At 42.7% G+C, this 22,840-nt stretch overlaps 1 protein-coding gene across 1 annotated transcript in view; it reads left to right on the top strand.

Annotated features, from left to right (window-relative positions):
* The window catches only part of GABRR3 (gamma-aminobutyric acid type A receptor subunit rho3), a 600,200-nt gene that overhangs the window by 148,173 nt on the left and 429,187 nt on the right, over positions 1-22,840 (top strand). The window contains exon 3 of the mRNA XM_086936148.1: positions 1,687-1,754. Coding sequence (XP_086792274.1) covers positions 1,687-1,754 — 68 coding nt within the window. The remainder of the gene's footprint in view (positions 1-1,686; positions 1,755-22,840) is intronic.

The raw sequence follows: 22,840 nt of genomic DNA, 5'->3' as shown, positions 1-22,840 counted from the left end.
TTTTAACTACGCAGATGACCTGCAGCTACTCTTCACCATTGATAACTCCGTAGACTCTATGAGTCATTTCCAGTCAACCATGAGGTTTATTAAATCCTGGATGGATCAAAATCAATTGAAATTAAACCCAGGTAAAACTGAACTAGTACTGACCGGGGATAGTGCTAAGTCCTGGGGCCCTTACTATTGGCCTGCAGACCTGGGTCAAGCTCCACAACCATCACCTTCGGCTAAAACGCTCGGAGTCATTGTGGACAGTGATCTTTCACTAAAAACACAAGTGGGACAAGTGGTCTCCAAATGCTTCTACCAACTAAAAAAAATCAGGAAGGTCAGGCGTTTATTAACGCCTGAAGCGATTACCCAGGTCGTGATCGCCACTGTCCTGTCCCACCTGGATTACGCAAATGCCATTTACCTAGGTCTCCCCAACTATTTACTTAAGCGCCTCCAGATGGTGCAGAACTACGCTGCTAGGCTGATTCTAAAGCAACCTAGATGGCAGGCTGCGACCCCTCTTCTCATCAAGCTGCATTGGCTTCCAGTCATACAACGCTGCTATTTTAAAGCAGGCTGTATGGTCTTCAAGTCATTACATGGCAAAAGCCCTAAATTTATCAATCAACTGATCACCAGACACATCCCCTCCCGTAACCTCCGCTCACTCCATCTAGCCCTGCTCCAGACCCCCCCCTTTAAACTCAAACGCTCTGGTGGTCGTAGATTTGCCACCCTTGCCCCCTGTCTATGGAACACCTTTCCCCTGGAGATCCGATCTTGCCAAGACCTTCTACCTTTTCGGAAAGCTCTGAAGACCTGGCTCTTTAGACAAGCTTTTTAATCCACCTCCTCCTCCACCTTAGGTTGTGTTACTATCAATTTTAGCGCCAAGAAACTAATCAGTGTTAGCGCGCTTTATAAGTGACTTAATAACATAACATAACATAACATAACAATGCATCCGCTATTAAACTAAACTCATTTGCAGTAATTTAATGCAGTGGTTCATAGGGCAGCTTAGTTAGTGTTCGCAGCCAGGGGTTGTCATCCCAGTTAATTTTTAAGTCAAAGTTCCTTGCCCTAGAAACCACTTCAATTGGGCTATTTGATATGCAAATCTCTGTACTTGCAATGTGCCCTCGTACCTTTTAGGTAAAGTGCGTATATGAGAGAATTAAAATGATAGCCACATTACCCAAAGACACAAAACTCCAAGGTTCATGAAATTGAAAGCTACAAGGCAATGTTTCCCACTTTCAGGTGTGAACTGTTCGAATGAATTTCCTACAAAATTGCCAACGTGCTGCAATTTACGACTTTTTTTTAAACTTTATTTAACTATAAGGTGTCAGGAAACTGTAGAACATAAGATTAAGTATAAGAAATACTTTTTTTTTTCCTTTTCATTTAAAAAAAAACATAAGTCAACAGCAAACAACAACAAAAAGAGAAAGGAAATTTACGATTTGTATGTTTTTTTTGTAATATATCTGTATTCCTTAAACAGCTACCTCACTTCTTACTCCAATCGTTATTTATATTAATATGTGTTAAAATTATTTTTACACGGCTGTGTTTTAGCGTGTTTTAAAAACGGATTGTATGAATAAATCATTAGTTGCAAATACGTTCATATGATATCTTTGTTCTCATAATTGAGTTAGAATTAATTTTATTATTTTAAAGGATCACCTATTCCAGTGGGCATTGATGTGCAGATAGAAAGCATTGACAGTATTTCAGAAGTTGACATGGTAAGTTTTGAAATGATCAAAATCTTGCCTGTAAACCATTTTAAAATGGATTTGAAGTATAACGTCTGATTTGAATTCTTTATTTGTACATTAGAGGACATTTCTACTTTGCCACCTGATGTGAAAGTGGCAATGTTTTATTCAACCCAAAGTCGCTGAAATCGTTGTTCATTTTTGCTCTTTCTATGGGTGTTAGAATTAAGGGTGCAGAGGGGTGCTACAGCACCCCAAAATAGCCATGATGGAGTTCCAAAGTGAATGAGCAATAAAGATGCTTTTAAATGTTATTTTTTATCATGCCACTTTTGCTAGACCGAGGTTAAATGTCAAAGCGAGAGGATTTCTTGAAACGAACTATGTGACAGCCTTAATGGTGTGAAAGAAAAGGCTGTAAAATGTAAAAAAAATTCAAGCACAAAAACAACTTTAAATACTATAAATGAACTGTACAACTTTTCTAAATTATACGTTTGATGGAAACAAAGATTTTAATGTGATCAATACAAATAAATAGACTTTACATTATGATGCACAACAAATATTAGCCGAAACCTGATTTGGGGCACATTATCACATATGCACTATGTATTTATATCAGTAAAATATGTCTGTACATAATAAATCCCCATTTCAATGGAGAATATGCTGCCTGTAAATGATAGTCCACTAACACACCATGCCATACTATACTTGCAACAATGTGCTCCAAAATGCACCGGCTCCATAACACACCCTTACTACTTTACTGCTGAACAAGCGTTACTCATTTTCTACACTTGTTCTTTGTGTGATGCTTGGATTTTCACAACATTGATGGTAACACTCCACTCTGAAAATTGTTCCAACACCCTTGTTTTTTCATAAGAGGCAGTTGATTGATGTCCAGCTTTCGTCAATAAAAAAGTGGTGAATGGGAATGCTTAATTTAATCTGACAAATGGGTAATTAATATAGGTCCCCTACATTTGTCATGTTTTAACTCCCTTGTGCCATTATAGAAGGGAATCAATCATTTGCAAATACGGTTTGGCTCTTGCGTCATAAGGAAATGCCTAGCGCAAATTTCTGTGCACAACCCATTTGAGCAGCAACACAAGCAATGCCATACAGGTTTCTACAATGCAAAAGAATGAAACCCTGTGACACCGAACCGAGGAGCACAACTCTAGGCATACCGCCACTACTGATCATGACCCAGATATCCAACAAAAAACTATGGATTAAAATGCTTGAAATATTCTTAACCAGTGGTGGTTACCGTGGGTGTCTTTCAAATCACTCTTTTTAAAAAAAGTTTTCTGTGCCATTAGAGAAGAGAATCATAACCTTGAATAGTTCTAGGCTATGCTACTTTTGAAAGATGTTCACAACCAACTCCTTTTTGATTTTAGCATCTATGAGCCTCATCAATTAAGTGCATCTGGAGATGCTATGGCAAGCCATGCAAGGGATCTAGGGGCACATTAGCAACAAATAGCGATATTCATCGCTAAATGTGCTTAGCGCATTTTTTTTATCGCCGGATATTATCGCAGAGATAACATGCTATTAGCAACGTTTATCTTTAATGGAATAAAATATTCGGCAATAGCGGCTCAATGCGTGAATATTGCTGGAAATCCAGCGATATTCAGTCATTAACGCTAATGGGGACTTAACCTGATATCCACCTCCCATTGGATAAACAGGTTAAGTCATGGTCTGAGCAGGCGTTAGGTTCTGGCGATAATCCCGCTTAGCGTGACTTTTTTTAAACGCACAGCCTGCCTTGCTAATAGGCGAAAGCTGTGTTAGTGACTGCTTTCAGTTGCTAACAGGTTGGGTACGCCGACTTTGCATGTAATTAGCGATAAATATCGCTGACATGCAAAGTGTGCCCCAAACCGGTCGCTATTGCCTAAAAGCTGTCGCTAACTGCTGTTAGCGACAGCTTGCTAATAGGGCGATAAAGTTATCGCCGCTTTAGCGGGAAAAAGTCCAGCTAAAGCAGCGATAATGCCCTTGCTAATATGCCCCCGACTTCTTACCATACTCACTACACTTTAGATGATCCATGTAACAAAAAGTAATGCATGGATATAGTCAAATGAATCTATATTGCTGGTAATCATTCTCATATATATACTGTCACACTTTAGTTTATCTATGCCACTAACGAAGGGGACCAATCATATGCAAATTAGTCCTGCTCTTCCCCCAATATGAACAGCTCAAACAGCCCCACAGTATCCCCTCTGAATAGAAATACGAGCAACAGCAAATTGATGTGACCTTGCTAGAGTTCATCAGTTATGTGCCCCGATTTAAGCTTTGTTGGATATCATCAGTGTCGGGCTGCTGGGTATATGCAAAGATTCCACAGGAGCGAAGATGAGAGCACCCCGAACTTCCAGAAAACAGTACCCCAGAGGCACCGGAAACGCACTCACAGGGGGGCTGTTCCCTTAAAGTAAGGGGGATTATTTCAAGGAGTGTCCACCACTCTCCCCATACGTAGTTAGTCGTGCTGCTGGTAACAGTTGGGCAGTATAACAGGTACTGTAAGTAAGACATGGCAGATAATAAACAGGGTTGTCATAAAAACTTCTAACAAACCTTGAAGTATACTCAGCTCCGTCGGTCCACTCACCCCAAAGTAGAGTTCGAAGGTCCTATGTCAGGAGACCCCAGAAGAGAATTCACCACTGGTCAAATTCCTTGATGGAGTTATGTCCTATAAGAAGGGCAGGGGTAATAAAGGCACACTGTACTGCATTCATACCAAGTAACACAAGCCAGGGAGATTAGAGGATACGGAGGATTAAACAAAAGAAAGAGCAAAAGACAGACTGCTCTAAAAGGGAAAAATAAAGACTCAGAGATGCTCTGGCCGGCTTCCAAGTAACTAACACCAGTAGCGGAGCAGAAACCAACCCTGGAGGAGTGCCGTCCGGATTCACAAGCGAAAATGAAGCGGAACAGCAACACACTCAGAACTACAAAGGAAAGAAGCGGAACAACTATTTCCTAAAGGGACTGAGGAAGATGAGGACTGCCCAACTCAAGGAGGAGGGAAGGATGGGGACAGCCAAATACTCAGGTCGGAGATAGTAATAGGCCGACCAGCTCTGGGAAATAGCAACGAGCGGAACAACCTCTTACTCAGGGGTCAGGAGAAGTGAAGGGCTGTCCGTCTCCAGGCGATGGCAGCTAGCGGAACAGCCTCTTACTCAGGGTTCGGGAGAAGAGAATGGCTGTCAGACTCAAGGAGCAGGCGTCGAGTGGAACAGCCACTTACTTGGGGATATGGAGAAGAGAAGGGCCGCCCGGCTCCGGGTTGAGGCTGCAAACGGAACAGCCATGGAAACTAAAACCGGTAACAACCAACTTGTTTAACAGAAGAAGCCAGAAACGACGAATACAAAGATGGGGGCGTGGTCACTACAGGGCTCAGTAAGCCAAGCAACGGCTTACATGGAGGACATCCCTTTAAGCTCTTAGGGACCGTCTCCAAATTTCCCATTACAAGGGGAATACAGAGAACTTAGGGGTTGTGTCTGAAGATTCTCTACAAGAGCGGGACAAAGTGCTGAGTACACAACAAGATTTGTCTTGTTCTTTGTCTATTCATAACAGTACCTCTGCCCAAAGGCCCTCTCCCTGGCCGAGGCTTAGTTGGGTGCTTAGCATGAAAACTAGTAATTAATCTAGGAGCATGGATGTTTTCTGCAGGATCCCAAGATCTATCTTCAGGGGGATAGCCTACCCAATCCACTAAATATTTCAATTTGCCTCTATGCCTCCGGGAGTCTAATATTTTCTTCACTTCAAATTCCTCTTCTCATCTATGATTATGGGAAGAGGTGGAATTTCGGGTTTTTGTGAGGGGGTATGTTTCTTGAGTAAGGAACAATGAAAAGCAGGGTGAATTTTCAAATGTTTAGGTAAATGTAATCTTAACGTAAATGGAGTTATGACCTTCTGTATGGTGTAAGGACCTATTAATCTCGGCTGTAACTTTTTAGGGCCTCTTAATCTTAGATTTCTTGTTGATAGCCAGACTTTTTCTCCAACTATGTAAGTGGGTTTTTGGGTGCAATGTTTATCTGCTTGTCTTTTCATTGCTTCCTTAGCCTTACATATTTCTCCTTTAGCCTTTTCCCATACTGTCTTAATGTTGTCATGATGTTGTTTGAGTGCAGGTATGTTTTCTTACTCTGCGGGGAAAAGATATGGGTACAAATAGTGGATGTTGTGCATAATTGAAGAAAAAAGGAGATACTTCTGTAGAGGAATGTGCGGTGTTATTGTAAGCTAATTCAGCTAAGGGCAAGACTTGCACCCAGGTAGTTGTAAGACTGGCTAATAAACAATGTAGATACTGCTCTAAGGTTTGGTTAGTTCTCTCAGTCTGCCCATCTGTCTGGGGATGATAGGCTGTTGAGAGTCTATGGTCTATACCCAAAGTGGAACACATACCCTGCCAGAATTTGGAAACAAATTGAGGGCCTTGGTCTGAAATAATCACAGATGGAAGACCATGTAGACGCACTACGTTATTCAAAAAGATGCGAATCAGTTCTTTAGAGGATGGCACCTTCTTTAAGGGGATGAAATGAGCCATCTTGGATAGCATGTCCACAACCACATATATGGTGTTATGACCTTGACAACACGGGAGGTCAGTAATAAAGTCCATACTGATGGAGTGCAATGGGGCCGGAGGGATAGCTATGGTTCTTAACAATCCTGTGGGGGAACAATGGGACGTCTTTTGTCTCGCACAGATGGAACATGCTTTAACAAAAGCAGGTATGTCTCCGGACATAGTCTCCCACCAAAACTATCTTTGACAAGTGTTTAGGGTCTTAGCACTTCCCGGATGTCCTGCAAGAGAACTAGTGTGACACCATTCAATCAATTGTTGTGGTACGGAGTGGGTAGGGATGTACAACTTATTCTCATGGTAGTATAAGTCTTTCCTACTTGTGTTCAAGGGGTCTTTTGTCCATTCTGCAAGCGGAATTTTAGCATATTGGTCTCTCAGTTGATCAAGGAAGCTTACACTCCTATGTTCCCCAAACCTATGATTTTATGTGCTGGAATAAGTGGGGGAGACTCCTCTCGTAATTCAGATGTATGATACCCCAGACGTGATAAGGCATCAGCTTTGCCCTGTTGCGGTCCAGGGCAATATGTAATAACAAAATCATATTCACTAAAAAATTATACCATCGCATTTGTCTAGAAGTGAGAGCCTTGGCTGATTTAAAGAATTGGAGGTTCTTATGGTCGGAATAGATAGTGATGGCATGTGGAGATCCCAACAAATAATGCCTCCATTCTTGAAAGGCTAACTTAATAGCCAACAACTCTCTTTCCCCTATGGTGTAGTTCTGCTCAGCAGGAAGCAAGGTCTTAGAAAAGTATGCTACTGGATGTAATCGTCCTGTGCTATGATCTCTCTGCGATTGAACTCCCCCCACCGCATGTTGGGAGGCATCCGCTTCCAAAAAATAAGGTTTAGTATTGTCCGCATGCTTAATTATGGGGGCTGAGGTGAATCTGCTCTTCAAAGCAGAAAAGGCCTGTTCTGCTTTGTCTGTCCAACTGAATGCTACACCGTTTCTTAACAATCGGGTTATAGGGGTGGTAAATTTGGAGAAGTGATCAATAAATCTCCTATAAAAACTAGCAAACCCTAGGCAGGATTGCACTTCTTTTACTGATTGGGGACTAGGTCACTGAACCAATGCCTTAACTTTTTGGGGATCCATTTGGATACCCTCGGGAGAGATTATAAACCCCAGAAAATCTATTTCAGTTGTATGGAAGGTGGTTTTGTCCAATTTAGCAAACATTTGATTCTCTTGTAACTTGTTCAGGATTTTCTTTACATGAATTATGTGTTCTTTCTCGGACTGAGAGTAAATCAGGATGTCATCAATATATACTATTACAAAGATGTCAAGGTATTCTCTCAAAATGTTTTTGACGAAATACTGGAAGGCAGCTGGAGCATTGCAAAGACCGAAAGGCATTACACAGTATTCGTACAACCCAAATTTTGTGCGTAAAGCTGTTTTCCATTCATCCCCTTCTTTCACTCTAATGAGATGATATGCTCCTCTGAGATCTATTTTGGAAAGATTTTCGCTCATCTGACTTGATCTAATAAAATGGAAATAAGAGGAAGGGGGTATTTGTTCTTCATGGTGATTTTATTTAATGCACGGTAGTCCAGACACGTTCTCAGCCCTCCTTCCCGTTACAGTATAAAAAACAGAGCCTAAGATACAGGAGAGGTAGAGTGTCTAATGAATCCTTTATGTAACATCTCCTCTAAATAGGTTTTTAGATATTCGGTTTCGGAGGGAGTGAGAGCATATATTCGACTGTTAGGTAATTCCGCACCAGGTTCCAGGTCTATACGACAATCATAGCTGCAGTGAGGAGGCAGCTTAGTGGCTTCCACTTCATTGAAGACGGATTGGAATTCGGCATAAATATCAGGAACACAGGAAGCAGCGGCTACAGTTTGTACTGTACAACATAAGGGACTAAGGGGAAAGTATTGGGAAAGTATCCCTTAATTGCTAACGGGAAAGTATTCCTTAAATGCGATTCGCAATTTGCTAATCGCAATTAAGGAATTCTAAGGAATCGCAAAAAAAATGCGATTTTGTACATACATACCCATTTGCGATTCTCAAATAGCGATTCCTTAAAAATCGCTATTTGAGAATCGCAAATGGGTATCTTGATACATATGGCCCTAAGGGCCATATGTATCAAGCCAAATTGACTTCGCAAACGCCGAAATTCGCAGAATTTCAGCGTTTGCTAATGCAATTTGGACAAATGGTATGTATCAAGGAATTCTGCTTTAAAAATAAGGAATCGCAAATAGCGATTCCTTGAAAATCTCTATTTGAGAATCGCAAATGGGTATCTTGATACATATGGCCCTAAGGGCCATATGTATCAAGCCAAATTGGCTTCGCAAACACCGAAATTCGCAGAATTTCGGCGTTTGCGAATGCACTTTGGACAAATGGTATATATCAAGGAAATCTGCTTTAAAAATAAGGAATCACAAAATTTGCGGTTCCTTATTTTGCGATTGCATTTAAGGAATCGCAAATTTGGCGATTCCTTAAATGCAATTTAAGAAGACAAAAAAAAACGCAAATTGGCCTTAAGGAATCGCAAATTGCCACCAACTTCTAGGGCCATATGTATCAAGATACCCATTTGTGATTCTCAAATAGCGATTTTTAAGGAATCGCTATTTGAGAATCGCAAATGGGTATGCATGTACAAAATAGCATTTTTTTTGCGATTCCTTAGAATTCCTTAAATGCGATTCGCAAATTGCGAATCGCAATTAAGGAACACTTTCCCATTCATTTCTATGGGCCAGGAGGCCCATATGAATGAATGGGAAATAATTCTCAATTTGCAATTCGCAATTTGCTAATCGTAAATTGAGAATAATTTCAAGGGTGCAGGGGTGTCCAAAGGACACCCTGTTGCACCCCTGAAATATGCATGGGTGCCCATGTGGCGCACATACATGCCCTAAGGGCATGTATGTGTGTCACATGGCACTTTGAAAAATGCAAAAATATGCATTTTTAAAGGAATTCGCAACTTACCACCAACTAGAAGTTGGTGGTAATTTGCGATTCCTTAAGGCCAATTTGCGAACTTTTTGGCTTTTTACATTGCATTTAAGGAATCGCAAAATTTGCGATTCCTTATTTTTAAAGCAGATTTCCTTGATACATGCCATTTGTCCAAATTACATTCGCAAACGTCGAAATTCTGCAAATTTCGGCGTTTTCGAAGTCAATTTGGCTTGATACATATGGCCCCTAGTTGGTGGTAAGTTGCGAATTCCTTTAAAAATGCATATTTTTGCATTTTTCAAAGTGCCATGTGACGCACACACATGCCCTTAGGGCATGTATGTGCACCACATGTCCACCCATACATATTTCAGGGGTGCAACAGGGTGTCCTTTGGACACCCCTACACCCTTGAAATTATTCTCAATTTGCGATTCGCAAATTGCGAATCGCAAATTGAGAATTATTTCCCATTCATTCCTATGGGCCTCCTGGCCCATAGAAATGAATGGTAAAGTATGCCTTAATTGTGATTCGCAATTTGCGAATCGCAATTAAGGAATTCTAAGGAATCGCAAAAAAATGCAATTTTGTACATACATACTCATTTGCAATTCTCAAACAGCGATTCCTTAAAAATCGCTATTTGAGAATCACAAATGGGTATCTTGATACATATGGCCCTAATTCCTTCACTGGCTTCCTGATAACAATGAAGCATACAATAAGGTGATTTTAAAGTTACTGTTCTATTAACCAAGTCAATTAAAGGATTATGTATTTGTAGCCAAGGGACCCCCAAGGTAGCTCCAAAATTTGGAACGTCAATAAGATCAAAAGTCAGACTTTCGGAGTGTCCATTACTACATACAAGAATCAGTGGCGGAGTTTGATAAACTATTAAACCTGAGGATAACTCAGTGCCATCCACTGCTCTCACTGGTTCTGGATGAGCTTTGGGTACGAAAGGAATTCCAAGTCGCTTAGCTAATTGAATGTCTAGGAAATTTCCTGTTGCCCCGAAATTAATAAAATAGGCATGTTGTGTCTACTCTGAGCTGATGTTATCAAGGTAATACACAGGGTAAAATGCTTAACTAACATAGGTGTAGTATTCTTAGATATAGAGGTCTGCTTCCCCATGGTGCTTGAAGAATCAACCTCAACTTTCCTCAAGCTCCCTAGTTTTCCTGTAAGACAACTGCCCAAGCTTCTGGCAGCATTCTTGGATGGTATACGAGGACAAACAGGACATTCTTTGGCATAATGGCCTCCTTTCAAACAGTATATGCACAGATTATTCTTACGCCTCTTGTCCTTTTCTTCTGTAGACAGAGGACCTCTCAAACCACCGATTTGCATGGGTTCAGGATTATCCTTACTTTCTTTCTTCCCAGGACGTAACATTAGATAGCTAGGGGAATTAAGCTTGGATTTTTCATTTCTTCTTTCTTGCAACCTGTGATTCAGTTTGACTGTTAATATAATAAAGGCAGGACAATCCTCTGGAGGATTCACAATATGGGACAAGAGATCTTTTAATTCGTCACAGAGTCCTCGATAGAACAAAGATGTCCTCTTATCTTCTGGCCAATATGTCTCTGCAATCAATATGTTAAAACTGATATTGTAGGAAAGGAGGTCTTTAGATCCTTGTTTTAGACTAAGGAGGGCATTATAACTGGCCTGCATATATGTATGCTTAGCAAAGAGACTTTTCATCTTGTCTTGAAACATAGCAAATTCATATAGCAAAGGATCGTTATTTTCTACTAAAGGTACTGCCCCTTCAGCGGCAATACCTACCAAATAAGAAATTACAAAGGCCACTTTGGAAGCATCGTCTGGGAATGCTGCTGCTTTACACAAGAATTGCAATTGGCATTGGTTCATAAATATATTGAATTTTGAACTATCTCCGGTAAACCTCTCTGGCATGGCTAATGGAACAGGAGAGTGGGTGTGCACTGTAACCTGCGCAGGAGTTACATCGCTATCTTCTTTGGATGAGGTAGCTCCTGACTGGGAGGAAGGTGCCATGAAATGTGCTGGATGAATATAATTTGTTTTTATTGAGAGTTCATAGACTTAAAATCATACAATTGTACCATATACAAATACATATTTGAAAATAATATATATATAATATAATTTTTTCTTGTCTTAGGAATAGTACCTGGTCCTTTACTTTCTATTGAACCTTGGGATTTCAGTTGAAAAACTTCTGCCTGTAATCTTTGATTCTCTATTCTTAACCTCCCAACTTCGGTTTGCAGATCAACTACTGCTATTGCTAATTCCTCTACTGAGGGAGTGTGTAAGGCAGATTGTAGGGTTTGCTCTAAGGGTATTCCTGTATTGTCTGGGTTCATTTTCGCTCTGGTGGAAAATAATTAGTGGGCTTGGCTTTCTGTCGGGCTGCTGGGTATATGCCAAGATTCTACAGGAGCGAAGATGAGACCACCCCGAACTTCCAGAAAACAGTACCCCGGAGGCACCGGAAACGCCTCACAGGGGGCTGTTCCCTAAAAGTATGGGGGAATATTCCATGGAGTGTCCACCACTCTCCCCATACGTGGTTAGTCATGCTGCTGAAAACAGTTGGGTAGTATAACAGGTACTGTAAGTAAGACAATACAGATAATAAACAGGGTTGTCATAAAAACTTCTAACGAACCTTGAAGTATACTCAGCTCCGTCGGTCCACTTACCCCAAAGTAGAGTTTGAAGGTCCTATGCCAGGAGACCCCAGAAGAGAATTCACCACTGGTCGAATTCCTTGATGGAGTAATGTCCCATAAGAAGGGCAGGGGTAATAAAGGCACACTATACTGCATTCATACCAAGTAACACAAGCCAGGGAGATTAGAGGAGATGGAAGATTAAAAGAAAGAAAGAGCAAAAGACAGACTGCTCTAAAAGGGAAAAATAAAGACTCAGAGAGGCTCTGGCCGGCTTCCAAGTAACTAACACCAGAAGCGGAGCAGAAACCAACCCTGGAGGAGTGCCTTCCGGCTTCACAAGCGAAAAGGAAGCGGAACAGCAACACACTCAGAACTACAAAGGAAAGAAGCGGAACAAATATTTCCTAAAGGGACTGAGGAAGATGATGACTGTCCAATTCAAGGAGGAGGGAAGGATGGGGACAGCCAAATACTCAGGTTTGAGATAGTAATGGGCCAACCAGCTCTGGGAAATAGCAACGAGCGGAACAGCCTCTTACTCAGGCGTCAGGAGAAGTGAAGGGATGTCATTAGCCATGAGGTGAAACGTGTCTGTCGGGGGAGGTTGCATCAATTAAAGCATCAGCTTCAGATTCTTTGTGTGTGCCTTCCTTCTTTACACCTAATCGAGGTGTGGCGTTGAAGAAATATATATATATATATATATATATATATATATATATATATATATATATATATATATTCAATGAAAAAACCATTGGTTCTAGGCCATATATAGTTAGGGATTTGCATTTACAAAACCTTATTTTACTCGCATAAAACCATTGAAATTCCATATATAGTTATAAGCGCTAACTATATATCGCGCACCCGCAATCCACTGCTGATGATGTCACATATTACATCATTCATGACATGGTTAGTGACATCACTGATGACATCACTGATGACATCTCAAATGACATCACTGATGACATCACTGAAAACATCTCATTTGACATGACTGATAACATCACTGATGATATCATTCATGTGATAATACCATGAACCTCTTCAGACTCTAATATAACCTTAGATACAATCAGTGTAAACAGACAGTCACAGACTGTCACTCATCCATGGAGTTACTCACACACCTAGTCAGTTATGCCAAAAATCAATCACACCTCCATTTTCTCAACTATACAGTTATACACACCTTACTTATTCAAACATATACTAACACATATTTACTTTACTCTCTTATACAATCTCTGATACATGTTCACAAGGATCCATACAGCCACTCACACATTCACTGGCTCTTATGCACAGTTATTTATAGATGTCAACTCTCACATGTACTGTGTTTTACATATGTACTTAATTTGACATGTAGCACTGAGATATCCATTCACTCACTAATACACTCATGCACAGTCAACCGCCCATACAGCTGTTTGCACATGCACTTTTGAATCTATACATATAGTGAATCAACTACTCACACATCTATGTACAGAGTCACACACCTCCCAGCCACCCATACACACACACTCAGTTTGCCATACAAATACTTGGACAACCAATCAATAACCCATACAGTTACTCATATAGCTACTGATCAACATATGCAGCAGTTTGTAGAACAACAGATATAATGATGCACAAATTAAAACAGTTTAGTCACTAACCCATGCACTCAGTGAGACACATTTAATCACTCACTCAATCAGTCAGTCATGCACCTAGTAAATCCTTCATCCAGACACTTATATATCCACTCATTCTTCAATATGTAAAACATATTTTAACTTTACAGAAACATACAGTCACTGGATGTTGTAATCAGTGATGTCATCAGTGATGTCATTTGAGATGTCATCAGTGATGTCATCAGTGATGTCACTAACCATGTCATGAATGATGTAATATGTGACATCATCAGCAGTGGATTGCGGGTGCGCGATATATAGTTAGCGCTTATAACTATATATGGAATTTCAATGGTTTTATGCGAGTAAAATAAGGTTTTGTAAATGCAAATCCCTAACTATATATGGCCTAAAACCAATGGTTTTTTCATTGAATTTTCAAGGTTTTGTAAATGCAAATTCCTAACTATATATCCACTATAACCTATGGTTTTTTCTGTGAATTTCATTGGTTTTTTAATAGCAAATATGAAAAGCTTTAAAATGTCAAGTACGTGATAGATAAAAACATTTTCGTATTTATGCACGCTGATGTGCTTTGAACGCTGCCCCCCCCTCCCCCCTCTTTTCTCTTAGTAGTACTCTCTCTTTGCAGATAGTGAACGGTAGTTAACGCAGGCCTTTGCCCCCGTTGTAATCCGTCGTGCCTGCTTGTCTCTCCATTTGATTGATTGTTATCCAAGCATTTACTGTTTTAGAATTGGTTCTCTTTGGATCATTCTCTATTTACAAACAAGCACAAAGTAGCAATACTCTGTTTAGTCTTTGCAGATAGTGAAAAATCGTGTAAAAAAATAAAAGTAATCAAGCAAAATCAGTAGGCCACTAATTGGATCTCTTTTTGACCTCGCTAAAATAGAAATATTAGGAACAACCCTTCATGAGAAATACGAAAATAGTGAGATGAACTGAGCTCCACACCATGAGGGCTGCAAGACAGCTCGACTCCGTCACCCACCCCGCCCAAAATAACGACAAACCCTATGCAAATATTAAAAATATAGACAACACACCAGCAAAGAAACAGGGTAAAACATTTTATTAAATAACTATTTACATAACTATTTTATACTTTTTATTGCCCGATCCGGCTAGCTCAATCGATCGAGCATGAAGCTCATGCACTCTGATAGCAAGCGTTGCTGCTGATGCTATGCAGACCAAAACTGGTTTTCAGTTTGTACATTTTTCTAGATTTTTCAATCCAAGGTTGGTTGACTTTGTAGAACGATGGCTTCAGATTCTCAACATACGGTGTGGTGGCGCGGACTGGGAGGGGGCGCTTCGCTCCTGCCCCCTCCCCAAGTAAGATTTTCATACGTGAAAGTACGTTAATGGTTTTGGTCCCTGAGTTGCTTCAATGTCACTGCCATTCTCAAATGGCATAAATTCTGGATGTTGGGTGCCATAGTTAAGAGTTCTGAGCAGTGCTTGTAACACTGTCTGAAGCTTATTTCCACCTACTGCAGCTTCACTATTCTCAAAGTAAGTGAGTGTCGTTTGTGGACCTGACTGCATTTGAAAACAATGTGATATGTTACCTTCCTAAACAGCTTGACGGAGGCCCCTGAGGGGCGGTGTGCTGGCCATGGACTCGGAGAAGACGCTTGGCTCCGACACCCTCCCCAAGTCTTATAGCACTGGTGTAGCCTGAGATCGCCCCCGACATAGGCGGCCGGCTCCCGGGGTCCGGCGGAACTTTTTGCCTTTTGATGACTCTTCAATTCTGGACCTTGTCCCACAATCCGTTTGACCTGAAGACACACTGTAGTGGGGCGCCCCTTTTCCGTTTCAGTTGCCATTCCGCCCGCTTTTGCTACACTGTGCCTCTTCCGCCATTCAGCTGTTTACCGCCCGCTCATGCGACTACAGCGTCTCGCTCATCATGTAGTTGAGTTGCTCCCGCTCTTGCGGTGCAGCGATAGGCGGCTGCCACAGGACTCTCAAAATGGCGGCCGGCTCTTCGGTTTTGGGCCTGGTCCACTAAAATGGCCCTGGGACACCTTTGAACTCGGACGCTTCCCTGATAGGGCTTGGGTCCCATTCTCGAAAGCGTCCCCTCAGCCGTGAAGATTCTACAAAAGTCTTGGGGGCCTCCGACTCCCGCAGGCTTCTGGTGGGGAGCGGCTGCCATGATTGCTCGTGGAATGGCCACGACGGAGCTACGAGATGGTAGTGCTCTCATGCTGACGCCAGCTTTAGTCTGAAACATCCAGAAACACTGTAGACTACCAATTCGATCAGTTCCGGTAGCGCCCCAACATGACCCGGAAGAGAAGAACTTGCCCTCCCCTCTTTGACTGATGGTTCTTGTTGCCTGTCCCCTCTGTTGTCATTTAACAGAACTTTTTGGACTGCTGAAAGGGGTTGTGTTCCGAACGCTGGTTGGTGGAGACATTTTGACTATATTCTTGACCTACGTTGTCGCGTAATGCGTTATATGACACGCCGCGTTAGCGCACCCGGAAGTGATCCGAGGCGCGGCGCGCAGCGCGTAACGTAAGCATAACAGGTCATGTGACTTGTTAATAAAACTTTTCATTGGTTCATTTTACTTTTGTTATTTTAATGATGAAAAGCTTGGTCATATGACCTAAAAATTACGCTTTTTATTGTTTTCGAACATTATTTTTTTTTAAACATATGTTATAATATTCCAGGCTAATGTACTTTCCCGGAAAATTTACAACTGTCCTGCAAGTAAAATATATTCCTTTTTCGAGAAAAAGGGCGTTTCTTCCTTCCATGACGGAGCCGTTGAGTAAAAGAGATTCGGCCTGCTGTCTTAGTCGCCGATACGCCTGATTATCAGATTCTTATCGATCACTTTATGTTGCAGAAATGAAAAACACAACTGCCCTTGACCATTTATCTTTACTGCGTTCCTACATATTATACCTTTTATCCGTCATGTAATTGGACTGCTTTATTTCACTTGCCTTTTACTGATTCGAAAACAGTGACTAAAAGTAAAAACTTTACCAATGTAAATACTACTACCGTGTTTTGTTTTAAAAACCTTTATTGTGAAAATGTCAGTATACAAATACGGGCCTATAACCACGTGGGCCGGCCACGGAGCAAACTGAAATCGTATATGATGAGGAGACATTTACACTGTAGAGGAACGTAACGAGCGGGCCATTAGGTTGCAAGAACAAAGGTGTCTAACAGTTGCGGAATCGGTGGACGTACATTTTGTAATTAAAATACGACAGGGCCACTTACAATAACATTTTCTAGATATACATTTGCGGGCAAGGAGTTACGAGTCCCATTTATACCGGCGCCATTTTGGGCGAGGCCGGGCAGGTCCAAGATATAGTCAAAATGTCTCCACCAACCATCGGCCAGACCAGAACCCCTTTCGGCCCTTTATGCTACAAGATGGTGTCTTCCATTCAGAAAATATTGTTGGCAGCATTTTGAAAGGAAACAGAAACAGCCGTTCTCCTAGTGAGTTTCACATTGTTACATTTAGGAAGAATGTTGAAGAGTAGTATGTGGAAAATCTGAAGCCATTTTTCTACAAACTCTCAATCAGACTTGGATGGGAAAAAAAATCCTGAAGAATGTACAAACTGAAAACCAATTTTTGTCTGTATAGCATCAACAGCAACGCTTGAGTCAGCTTTGTGTCAAGCCGCCATTTTCATTCAATCAATAGCGTCCCCCTGCACACATTCAGGGACCTGGTCGTGTCTTCAGATGAAACGGATTGTAGGAAAAGAAGCAGAAAGGAAAAGGAAAAAAGTTCCGCCGGACCTCGGGAGCCGGCAGCCTATGTCATGTGCGACCTTTGGCCACACCAGGGCAATAGTGAAGCTGCAGCAGGTGCAAATAAGCTTCAGACAGTCTTACAAGCACTGCTCAGAACTCTCAACTGAGGCACTCAACATCCAGGACTTGCCATTCGGATCTTGGCGCCTTGTGCTGGTTCCGACCTATTCACACATCGGTCCACTACTGACATCACCTCATAAGCCAACGGGGCACCCCACGCCGACTTTCGGCGCAGCATTGTAGGATGGCCATACCAGTGCGGCAACTTGCTGGACACAACCTCGGTGCCATCCGGATCTCGGCGCGTTCGACTCACTGTACCGCAAGAGTGACCGCAACTCAGCTGGACACGCCGTCTTTCGGCGCAGCATTGTAGGATGGCCACACCAGTGCGGCAATTTGCTGGACACCACCTCGGTGCCATCCGGATCTCGGCGCGTTCGAGTCACTGTACCGCAAGAGTGACCGCAACTCAGCTGGACACGCCGTCTTTCGGCGCAGCATTGTAGGATGGCCACACCAGTGCGGCAATTTGCTGGACACCACCTCGGTGCCATCCGGATCTCGATGCGTTGTGCTGCCTTCGGCCTATTCGCACATCGGTCCGCTACTGACGCCGCCTCACGTGCCAATGGATTTTCTACGCTTTTTGTAGCCCTATGCCGCATAACAGGTCATGTGACTTGTTTATAAAACTTTTCATTGGTTCATTTTACTTTTGGTTTCCTAAAGATGGAAGGCTTGGTCATATGACCTAAAAATAACACTTTTCATTGGTTTAGAACATTTTTTTTTCCCAAACGATGAAAGCCCCACCTTGTTTCTGGATCATTCAGACTGAAGCTGGCGTCAGCATGAGAGCACCACCATCTCGTGGCTCCGTCGTGGTCATTCCGCGAGCAATCATGGCAGCCGCTCCCCACCGGAAGCCTGCGGGAGTCGGGGGCCCCCAAGACTTTTGTAGAATCTTCACGGCTGAGGGGACGCTTTTCGAGAATGGAGCCCAAGCCCTAGCAGGCAAGCGTCCGAGTTCCAAGGTGTCCCAGGGCCATTTCAGTGGACCAGGCCCAAAACCGAAGAGCCGTCCGCCATTTTAAGAGTCATGTGGCAGCCGCCTATCGCTGCACTGCAAGAGTGGGAGCAACTCAACAACATGGTGAGCGAGACGCTGTAGCCGCAAGAGCGGGCGCAACTCAGCTGGATGGCCGCCACCTGGGGAGGCCCGTTCACGCCGCCTCCCCCACGCCCCCCCCCCCCCCCCCCGGGCCGCCGCACGCCAATTTTCGGAGCAGCATTGTAGGATACCAAAACCAGTGCGGCAGTTTACTGGACATCACCTGGGTGCCATCAACATCTCAGCGCGTACTGCTGCCTTGGGACTATTCGCACAACAGACCGCTACTGACGAGGCCTCCCCCCGCACCACCCGGGACGCCCCACGCCAATTTTCGGAGCAGCATTGTAGGATCCCAAAACCAGTGCGGCACCCAGGCGACATCACCTGGGTGCCGTCCAGAACTCTGCACGTTGTGCTGCCTTGGGACTATTCGCACAAAAGACAGCTTCTGACCATTGTTGCTTTTTTGGGTGAAAAATGTTTAAATGTTTTTACAGTTTTTGTTCCGTTCATTATAGTTAAAAGTTAATAAAGTTTTAAAATCTAACTTTGTTGGAGTGCTATATATGTTTAAAAAATCGGGTGAATGGGGCCTTGAATCGGGTTATTGTCATGTGTGGGCTTTGCAAGTGTACTGCTACAAGATCGGACATTTCAAACTCAAATGCACGTTCTTTTTCTTACCTTTCCGAAGCATGGAGCGCAATAGCAGGCAGAGAAAGGGTGATGCACGTGTTGAACACTGCCTGGCCTGGCAAGTTGCTGGCAGTGCCCCCCCGCCCGCTCCTGAAAGAGGGCACACACACACCGCCGCCCCGAGTACTTCACAAATCTTTAAAAGACCATGCGCTTGTTCATGAGGCTTAAATGGTTTATCACCCCTTCTAGAACCCCTGCATCGACCCTCTGACGTTTCCTGGAAGAATTAGCATGTAACACAATACCAAGCCCTGTCAGCTGAAACCCCCGAGAAATCATGGGGCATATTATCAAGGGGGTTTATTTCCGCTTTTTTGGCTTTAAAAGCCAAAAAAAAAAGAGATAAAATTATCTCCCTATTACCAAGCTGTCGCTAACACCAGTTAGTGACAGCTAAAAGGAGATAGCGACCATCTTGGGCCCCGCTTTGCATATCAGTGATATTTATCACTAACGACATGCAAAGTGGGCGTGCCAAGATTTTAGCGACTGGAAACAGTCCCTAACCATCGCTATCTCCTATTACCAACTTTTGGAGATATTCGCGCTAAGCGCGAATATCTCCAAAACCTAACACCTGCCCTGAGCAGTTTTAGCCATGTTATTCAATGGGAAGTGGATAACATGGCTAAAAGCATTTGCTGGATAATGCATGAATATCGCTGACTTTTCAACGATATTCATGCATTGCGGCCGTTTTTTATCGCATTTGCGATAAACCTTGCTAATAGCAAGGTTTATGTGCGATAAAATTCGCCGATGTGCGGCGATAATTTTTGTCTCTAAACAAGTTAGAGAGAAAAATTATCGCTAGTTGTTGGTAATATGCCCCCGGGTTTTTCCTTGCAGAAATCGGGAAGCGAAAGACTAGCACTGAAATCAGTAGTCTCACGCCTGAATCGGGAGGGTTGGCATGTCTGGATACTCTACAGCTGGGGCCATAAACTACATCCGCAGGGCTAGGTGATAGCCTAGGTCCGGCCTGGACAATCGGACACAGAGGAATAGGAGTGTCAGAGGGTGCGGTAGTGAATAGGGTGAAAGGGAGGTGTCGGGTGGGCACAGGGTGTGATTCTCAGAGAAGAGCAGCGCAGATGGGGGGAAGTATATGGCCCATGCATGAGAGAGAGAGCAGGGGTGACCAGTGCGTGGGGGAGATGCTTGCGAGGGTGGGGAGCCATGCTGAGGATCGGCGGCGTGCAGAGAGTGGCCCTGGTCAAGGCATCTAAAATGGCTGCCGTGCACGACAAAATTGTGGCATTGGACAAAAACGCAAGATGGCGCAGACAATGTTTATCAATAAGGATTCATTTATAACAAAATATTTACTCGCAGTGACAAAATGGTGGTCAACACTTCCTGATTTCCATCGAATCGAACGTTAACAAACGTCACGCAGCAAAAAAAAAAAAAAAGCTCACGCACAGAGCAGTTTTTAGCCATGTTATCCAATGGAAGGTGGATAACATGGCTAAGAGCATTTGCTGGATAATGCATGAATATCGCTGACTTTTCAGCGATATTCATGCATTGTGGCCGATGTGCGGCGATAATTTTTGTCTCTAAACAATTAAAACGAAGCACAAAATGGCGAATTCCCGTTTCACTACCAGTTTGTGGCCCAGTTCGCGGCCCGTGAAGCGCTTCTACCGTGAAAAATCATTTTTTTTTTATTTTCCCCACGGGACCCTTTAATAACCCCAACAACATTCCTAGGGGGTCAAGAGGGGTATACCTTGCCCCCTTTCAATAAATTCCCCCTTCGTTTTTCACCTCTTCTTCTCTCTCGATCCTACCGAGAGATAAGATGGCGGCCGCTACGGACTGTTTAGAATGTTGACAGACACCGGAGAGCCAATCAGCTTTCTGCGCGCAAAGTTCCGTTTCGCGAAAAGTAAGCGGACCGGATCGCTGCCCGGAGCGCTGTTACAGATATATATCTTGTTTTAAACGTTAATTTCTCAAAAACTACTGGAGCACATATATTGAGACCTAGCAAAGGCACATCGGGCTAACAGTCCCTACAATTTTGCCAAGTTTCGTGCAAATCCATTCAGCCGTTCGAGCTAAAAGTGAGTCCAACCGCCCTATGGAAATTAACATGGGAAAAACGCGTTTTGGGACCCCCCTTTTTTCTCGGCCCCCCCTCGACAAAACCCCCCAAAATTTTCAAGGGCTGCTCAGAAACAAAATGTGCCATTTTCCTGAAAATTTCAGCCAATTCCGTCCACAAACGCCAAAGTTATTAGACATAGAATTTTCAAAAATCCCATAGGGAAAAAATCCTAACTATATATACCTACTGGCGATAGCCAGTAGGTAATATATATATATATATATATATATATATATATATATATATATATATATATATATATATATATATATATATATATATATATATATATATATATATATATTCATATATATTCACCACAAAAACATAGGTTTTATGGACGTTATAGTTAGAAATTAGCATTTAAAAACCTTCATAAATTCACTGAAAAAACATAGGTTTAAGGAATGTTATAGTTAGTTGGACATTTCACTCATACAAAACAATAGAAATTCCCCTGTTATAGTTAGAAGAGCTAACTATAACACGCGCCCCTGCGATGCACTGCTGATGACATCACATATTACATCATTCATGACATGGTCAGTGACATCACTGATGACATCTCAAATGACATCACTGATGACATCACTGATGACATTGTCCAGTGACTATGTGTTTCTATAAAATGTAAATATGTTTTATATATATATATATCCATCGCACAGGTAAGCCAAAATGGATTGAAGCCACTGGAAGTTAGTATAACTCACCATACTTTATTGACAGCTTGCAGGCAAGCAGCACTTCAGTCACAAACATCACAGGTTACGCCAGACGCGTTTCAGGAAATTCTGTAGTCCCTTCTTCAGTGGAGTTTGAAAAAAAGAATGAGAGAGCGGTTGCATTGCGCACATTTAAATCTTAAAATTCAGCCCCAGTGGGCGTGGCTGCCAATGCGGCCTTCCGGTCGTTGTAGTGCACAAGGAATTATCCCCAGTGGGTCCGCTTCTCATTGTTAAAATAAAACATGCTTTTTCCTCAGTGGGTCGACGATGTGTCCTGGGCGGGGCCTGCCCTTGCTTCTCAGCCGTCAACACGAGTGTAAAGCTTGCACCATCCTGCTATGGCGCCGCGCTTGCCTTCCTCCCGCTTGTGCCAGCAGCAGCAGTGAGCCAGCACGGGCCCGATAACTCGCGGTGAGCTCACTCTACGGCTCGGCAACAGCCGTATATATCCATCGCACAGGTAAGCAAAAACGGAGTGAAGCCACAGGAAGTTAGTATAACTCACTATACTTTATTCACAGCTAGCAGGCAAGCAGCACTTCAGTCACAAACATCACAGGTTACGCCACACGCGTTTCGGGAAATTATGCGCATTTGGAATCCAACACGTAACAACATATACGGACGAGTTTGCGCCACCTACTAGTTTGGTATG

Source organism: Lissotriton vulgaris, chromosome 8, assembly GCF_964263255.1.
Source record: "Lissotriton vulgaris chromosome 8, aLisVul1.2, whole genome shotgun sequence".
NCBI classification, from domain to species: Eukaryota; Metazoa; Chordata; class Amphibia; order Caudata; family Salamandridae; genus Lissotriton; species Lissotriton vulgaris.
The sequence above is the reverse complement of the archived record's forward strand: the minus strand, read 5'-3'. Positions and strand labels throughout refer to the sequence as shown.